This window comes from Vicia villosa, linkage group LG7 (assembly GCF_029867415.1).
Source record: "Vicia villosa cultivar HV-30 ecotype Madison, WI linkage group LG7, Vvil1.0, whole genome shotgun sequence".
Taxonomy (NCBI): domain Eukaryota; kingdom Viridiplantae; phylum Streptophyta; class Magnoliopsida; order Fabales; family Fabaceae; genus Vicia; species Vicia villosa.
The window spans coordinates 300,328-308,469 of NC_081186.1; the positions used below are offsets into that span (position 1 = coordinate 300,328).

General features: G+C 29.4%; 1 protein-coding gene across 2 annotated transcripts; it reads right to left on the reverse strand.

Annotated features, from left to right (window-relative positions):
• Positions 1 to 3,605: 3,605 nt before the first annotated feature.
• On the reverse strand, positions 3,606 to 6,221 carry LOC131616869 (uncharacterized). Of its 2 annotated transcripts, XM_058888328.1 has the most exons (6): positions 5,486 to 6,221; positions 5,022 to 5,342; positions 4,860 to 4,946; positions 4,177 to 4,221; positions 3,969 to 4,024; positions 3,606 to 3,856 (listed from the first exon to the last, which is right to left on the reverse strand). In XM_058888328.1, the coding sequence occupies exons 2-6, from the start codon at positions 5,133 to 5,135 to the stop codon at positions 3,775 to 3,777; spliced, it is 384 nt and encodes a 127-aa protein (XP_058744311.1). In that variant the 5' UTR covers positions 5,136 to 5,342; positions 5,486 to 6,221; the 3' UTR covers positions 3,606 to 3,774. The 2 variants fall into 2 exon arrangements, with proteins under 2 accessions (XP_058744311.1, XP_058744312.1); XM_058888329.1 differs by having other exon boundaries at positions 5,022 to 6,221.
• Between the last annotated feature and the right edge of the window lie 1,921 nt (positions 6,222 to 8,142).

The following is an 8,142-nucleotide window of genomic DNA, read 5'->3' on the forward strand; positions in this document are numbered from 1 at the left end:
TTTATTTTTTAAAAACCGGTTTACATGTGAATCGGTCCGGTTTTAAATCGGTTTCTCACAAAAAACCAATTTAAAAAAAAAACTAGTTTTAAACCGGTTTCTCTCAAAACCAATTCAATACTTAAAATCAATTTTATTCCCTTTGAATTAATACCAACTTTTTAAACCGATTTCTCACATAAATTATTTTATTCATTTTGAATAAATACCAACTTTTTAAAATTAATTCAATACTTAAAATCAATTTTATTTTAATTAACTTAACGTAAATTAAAGAAAGAAGCTACATTTTTCTCTATTCACCATGATTTAAAATAAAACTTTTCCACTATTTAATCGTAAAGTTTATTAATTATAGGTACTAGTTATGTCTTCTATTGCAAGAGCTGGAGATAATGTAACTGTAACGTTGTATGGTGTTGATGGAAGCCATGCATTATGCCAATATATGATGTCCGTTTTTTTGAATCTTAGAAAAGCGTTTAGTATTACAAGAGAGATCTAAGATAGAATGAGAAGCCAAAAGATTGAATCAATCATGGTTCTTACATAATCATCTCAACAAAGTGAACCCAATTCAATCTTGCTTCATGGATAATAAATGGATATCCGATTTTATATTTGAACATTTGGATTGAATTTTAAAAAGTGGAATAATTTGGATACCAATTTGGTTATAAATAGCCGATTTTTTTGCACACCCCTAACTATTACTGTTTCAATTTTTATAAATAGTTTGAATGAAACTATCCGTACAACAACCAGTTTTGAAGTTGTTTGTTCTGCATACACTTTTGATAATAGGTGCCTATAGCAGACCTAAGTTATTTCTTATATGGTTGTCAACACCTAAGTTATTTCCAAATCTTTCCCTTTCCCATGAGTAATAATAAAAATATTTTCCAATGTTCTTATATTTTGAAGATAATTGATATACTTCACATTTCAATGATACACTTCAAACATGAATTAAGAATTAAGTATCTTTTTCCTTTATACTACAATACTATTTTAATTATCTGTCAACTCATCTTCTATTTCTAGCAGTGCAGACTATCATGTTTTCACCTATTCTATAGGAACTCATCTTCTGCCAGCTTTACAAAGCCAGAAGGTCTTAGCATGAAAAAAAATTCTTTAGTTAAAGCAAAAGTTCTTTATATACATTTGCTCGCATCTACACTTTATTTGATTAAAATATAATTCATTTTTGTCCTTTAGTTATGTTTAAAGTATGATGTTTAGGGTCGCAACTTATTGCACTATTTAAAACCAATATTTGAGATTTATGTAATCACAATATTATGCATAACCGGAAAACGAGAGAAGAGTTTGGGATGACCATAGTTGTCCTTTGATAATATGGGATGGCTCCTGTTTCAATCAATGTCAGAAAAAATTGTCAAATCTTCACCTTCCCCATAAAATCAATTCCATCGGCAGAGGATTAAATTATCTTTTTCCAATTCATATAAAATGTATAGTATTTAGAAGCTATGTACTTCACATCTAAATATTGCACCGATGGAATCAAATGTATTTAGGCCTATGCTCTTTTTCATGAAATGCCTTCTGTCAGTCAAGATTCATTTATCAATGAGAAAATCTAGATTTTGCAATAATTCACGTGAAAGAACAACAACAATTTTGTTAATATTGTTTCTCATATTGTAATAATATTATTATATTAACCATCGTCATTAATAATAAAAAATAACTATTTAACTATTTAATTAATTATCTCCCCGTTGTAACTCCATCTTGATATATATATTATAGTTTATATTCAATTTAAAAGATATTCATAAGAAATTTAATTTATCTCTATTCCTTTAAAAATATATTAATTAAAGTGACGTAGTATTAATAAAGAAACTTCAATTGTAAATTTTTTTTTATTTTATCTCTGAAATTTATTATTTTTACAGGTCAATATTATTATAATATTTTTTTAACTTTTAACTCAATAAAAGATGTTAGAGTTTTAAGTTTTCACCAACTCTCTATTTGAAAACTTATAAGTTTTCTAGCAAATCCTTAGGTATTAGACTTGATATAACTTTTACTAACGTGAATTTTATTACTGAAACTCATTATTTTCACGGGTCATTATCACCACAATATCATTTTTATTTTAATCAACAAAATATTTGTATATATTTATAGTTATTTGTCATATTTGTAAATATTTATAGCTATTAGACATATTAAATTTATCATGTTAGTGATTCGATAAATATGTCTTTTTAAATATTTTCAGTTATTAGTAATTTTATAATAACAATTATATATCACCAACAACTTAACTTTATCGAATTACCTAAGATACAAATGATTATTGCATTTTCATGTTCTTTTTTTTACATATCTACTATATATAGATTCATTTCATCTATATTATGTTTTGTTAATCTTAAATTAACATATCTACTAAATAATTAGATAGAAAAATTAATAATTACAAAATATTAAGAGTCATGTTAAAAATATTTATTAAGATGTGAAATTAAAAAACTAATAAGTATGTAGTATAAAATTATAAATAAAAAGTGTTTGGATTGAAATCAAAATAAAAAATGAAAAAAATTCTTATAAATCCTTCATTACTTTTTTTTTTTTAATTTTGACCGTGCTACGCGTCAGCAAATTTTCCACTAAATAATTTCTATTGATTAATTGTTATTATTTTAAATCATTATGTTAATTTTTAATAAAATTTAAATTTATACTATATAATTCTAATTAATTGTTATTATTTCTAAATCCATATTTTTATTAATTTACTATTCAATTTCAATTCTCTTTCTTGTAGGTCTTTAAGACACTATTTGTAATCGAGTGCAGCTTTTGTCAAGATAGAGAGAGGCCCAATGGCTTCGTGCTAGCGATGCACCACCAATTCAATTGACAAGTGACGCTAAGTGGAATAAATCTTCGGTTGGTCGCTTCAAGTGCAACAACGACACATACCTCTCTAATAATAACGTATGCATAGGTGCTTATATTAGAGATGAAGATGGTCGTGTTGTTGTAGTTCGAATAAAATGGTTTTCGCCTAGTACAAATGTTGATATTAGTGAAAATCTAAGTCTTATTGCATCCATTAAATGGGTGCATGAGCTCAAATATGACAAGTTAGATTTTGAATTGGATGTTAAAAGCGTTTAGACAGAATGAACACTCCAAAATCAAACGACTAAGATTTTGGTGCTTTTACACGTGATTGTAAGCTCACTCTTTTATTAGGATTTCTTATGTTAAGTTTTCTAGGAGACAAGCTAATGAGGCCGCTCATGTTTTGGCACAGGTGACTCCATCTCTTACTAGTTTTCACAATTTTATCGATATACCAACATGTATACAAAATATTATTATTAATGATATGATTTAAGCCTTTTTTCGTAAAAAAAAATTCAATTCCAAACAAAATAAATGAGAAATAACAATCACAAAGAAATAAATCCTAAATCATTAACAAATACATCCTTCAAAACATAAATAAGGGTGAAAGAAAAATTTAAACCTCTACAAACAAAAAAGAATCCATAATAACATATAAGCTCAAAACATGATCAAGATAAGAACATTCAAGAGTGGTTAGCCAATATTAAGTAATGTAAAATTAACCACCAAAAAGTGTTTACATCATAAAGTCTAATTAGCATCCTCTACCTTAACACAAGATAATCACAAAAAAGTATAAAGAAGTCTGATCTGCATCCAGTCAGCAAAAGATAACCACCAAAAAGATATGAAATTGTATAATCAAGGAAGTTAATAAGATAATTCACCAGAACATATGCCTAATTTATGATAATTCACCACAAGATAACCAGCATAATATACTCCATGATCCCTGTATAAAAATCAAACATGTCTTTTAGAAGCAGTCCAAAAAATTAAATTAACCATTAATGCTAATAAACCACTCTTATTAAATACAATTTTCAATAAAAAGTCATACATACGTATATATAAACTTATGCTTCAGAGTCTCAAGAGGATTTGCTAAAGTTCCTTGAGGCTGCAAACCATTCAAACAAATAGAAATTTAATATATAATGTAAATGTAGCAAACAACCAAATTTAAAATAAAATAAAAATTTAATATAATCTTTTTGTGTAAAAGTATCAGAGTGCAAGAATTAAAAACTCATTGAAATTTAGTAAACAAACCTTCTTAAAATTCTCAACCAATGGTGACTTAGCTCCAATATTCATCTAAAATAGTCAGTCACCTTGTTAGAGATGAGTGTGTATCTAATAATTTCATTTTATTATAAATAACAGATAGTAAATAATAAGTAGAGGGGTAAGGATCACAACACAAATACAATATTGAAAATAGTTGTTATCAGTCAAAATATCTTACAGCAAATGCAAATGCAAGGATATTTTAACTGCATTAAATCTAAATCCACATGAAAATGACATGAACAAAATGAATTTCATAAATCACATTCCACTTCTACAACTTTGTTTGTCATATTTGCTTACATAACCAAAGTATGAGAGTAAATACTATCTATTCTTTATTTCAATGTCTCACACCAATAAATAATATGACTAAGGTATAATTATAAGAAGATAAATACTAACAAACCTCTTTTTTTTTTTGCAAAAACACAACTTCAAGTAATATTAAAAATGTCCGAGTAGGTAACAACTTCGTTCAAAATCTCACGCTAATAGATTTTTAAAAGAAAATTCCCAGTTCATAACAAACAACTACAAACAATTGAATATACTTAATAAGAGTAATCATTTGATAGCTGAATAACAAACAAATGGAGTTCATAACAACAAATTCCCTATCTAATAGAAACTAATTAATGTCCACATTTGCATTGTAAACTTACCTCTATACTCTGATTGGCCTCGCGTTTCAACCTTTTTCGGTGACAACAGTCCAATATTTTAGCATGAGAGACAAATGGGAACTTGTCCTAAATAGAAAAAAAAAATCATGCTTAACAAATTTCACACATAAATAAATGAAAATAAAAAAAATATATAATTACCTGTTGAGACATATTCTGCCACATTTCAAACCCTAATTTCTCAACTTCAAGATAACTTTCCATCTCTTTACCTCTGGCAAAGTTTTCCCTAAAAAAGAAAATTAATAAATACATGCAGGTTTTAAGAAAATAAAAAATGGCGAAAGGCTTTTTAAAACATCAGTTGAGAATGAATATTACATAAAAATACGGTAAGGGGAACGCGGGTGATCGAAGAACTGAGGAGCTGGTGGTGGTTGGAGAATCCTATAATGGATTTTATTGGATTCACAATGATGCATATCAGCCAATGAAATAGCAACAGAAACTCCACATTTTTCACTGCAACAACATTTGTAAGAACAAAAATCAATGATATGAATGGTTATAGCAACAGAAACTCCACATTTTTCACTGCAACAACATTTGTAAGAACAAAAATCAATGATATGAATGGTTATAGCAACAACAGAAATAAGAGTTACCAGTTGAAAAAAGCACTTCCATCAGGACCATAAACCCTTTCTCTAACTCTTTTTCGTCCCATTGGAGATTACTGAACGCTGTCTGTTGTTGAGGAAACTGAACAAACTTTTTTATTTCCCAAATTGCCCTCTTAAACAATTTGATTTTCATTCTCAAAAAAGTGAGGCAACTTTTCCCGCTAATGTGGTACAATGTGATGGGACGCTTGGGTTTCTTAATTTTTTCATTTCACACCAAATGTCGGTTTAACTAGAAATCTATTGGATAAGTTTTCTTAAGAGTCACATTATATGTCATTTTGATTTATAAATCTTCTTTCACTCTTTAACGAAGTATTATGTTTATTTCTACGTCATCTTTATTATTTATTATTATAAAAAGGATGAGATATACCGTCTAAACTATTTTATACCGTCAATGCGTTATATTTTAATTTATAATATTAATAAAAAATAATTTTGTAATTTTTTACATATAATTAATTATGTAGATCTGATACTCGTTGAATTAAATATTTATAACTTAATAAATTAAATTAAATGTAGATCTGATACTCCTTCAGATTTTTTTACTTTAAAGAGTTTAATGTATGTAAAATTTTATTTTTAATAATTTAATCAATATACTTTTGAAAAAACAAAATGTCCTAGATTTTTTCTAACGAGTTGGTTTGTAGGATGTGAATTCTAAAACATATCAAATCATATTATGTGATACATATATTCAAAAAAGAATAAAAGATACATGACAGGGACATGCTTGATGCCCTCAGTCTTGAGTTTCTAAGCTCTTTGAGAACATCTGGATTGCCTAACCATCACATCAAACTAAAGATCGGGACACCGATTATGTTAATGAGGAACATCGATCAGTCGGAAGGTTTGTGTAACGGTACACGACTAATTGTTACAAAGATGGCTAGCCACGTTCTTGAAGCTCATATAATGGGTGGAAAAAAACATGGCAACATTGTATATATCCCCATGATGAATATGTCTCCTTCGCAGTCTCCCTGACCTTTCAAGCTTAGCTGTCAATAATTTCCGATCATTGTCTCCTACTCGATGACTATAAACAAGTCACAAGGTCAGTCCTTGGATTGGGTTGGGCTTTACATACCTCGAGACGTTTTTACTCACGGACAAATATATGTCGCGCTTTCAAGAGTTACGAGTAACAAAGAAATTAAAGTTTTGATACACGATGACAACAACAATGCGAATAATTCTACAAAAAACGTTGTGTACAATGAGGTTTTCAACAACGTTTGAAGTCATACCTCCGTTGATGCTAATCCACTTACACATTAGGATTTGAATTGTTACTCTGCATAGAAATGATATATGTAACAGAGATATATTTTGTTCACCTGCCTGTGGTAAAGCAATCCAAGATGGTGACCTGTGCATTTATGTGGAAATGTTTTCTTGGAAGCTACAAAGTGTATGACATTATGAGCATTTTTCAGTATTGTTTTGAGTTAAATTGAGCCTATGTCTACGTGTATCAATCTGCTTAAGTTATTTGTAGGTTTATTAAACACTTGTATTGTATTGCGTAAACTACCTAACTCCACAATAATATAACATCAAAAACCATAAAAATTGAAAATGCGCATCCCATGAAAGGTTGATAAACGAACCTTATAGACGTGGCAAGTTTTGTTGATATCGTCTACATCCAGCCTGAATCAGATGTTTCCCCATCTCTGAAATTGTTACACTCGCAAAAGTCTCCCCATTCATATCCTAATTTTATACGCTCTGTATCATATACGTTCACAACTAACAAAGTTTGAGTCCTTCCGTTGTCGACGCATAGTGTCAGCACCTCATAAACGTTATCTCGCAGGGCACGGCCGAAATCTGTGGCTAATTTCTACATGACATATATTAAATTATTGGTCGGTTTAAATAAATGAGATTCCCAGCTGAATTAACATACGTTGCGGTAACACATCTGTAAATCATCACTCAACTATTTTATGTGTCGACACAGTATTGGTTGACAGTACGACATCAAAAACATGTATGCCTTTACGGTTTGTGAACCTACTATGAAAAATTGGTAATTGTTCAAGAGCTTCTATCTCTATCTCTGTTGTACACGCAATCTCAAATATGTTGTTCCCGTAGTATCCAACATAAAGTACCACATCATTTTGAAGATTGTAATATGAGAGCACCTCTTCCCAACCTCCAACCACAACTGGAAAATCCTCATTACTATGAAAAATTGGTAGTTCAAGAGCTTCTATCTCTGTTGTACACGCAATCTCAAATATGTTGTTCCCGTAGTATCCAACATAAAGTACCACATCATTTTGAAGATTGTAATATGAGAGCACCTCTTCCCAACCTCCAACCACAACTGGAAAATCCTCATTACTATGAAAAATTGGTAGTTCAAGAGCTTCTATCTCTGTTGTACACGCAATCTCAAATATGTTGTTCCCGTAGTATCCAACATAAAGTACCACATCATTTTGAAGATTGTAATATGAGAGCACCTCTTCCCAACCTCCAACCACAACTGGAAAATCCTCATTACTATGAAAAATTGGTAGTTCAAGAGCTTCTATCTCTGTTGTACACGCAATCTCAAATATGTTGTTCCCGTAGTATCCAACATAAAGTACCACATCATTTTGAAGATT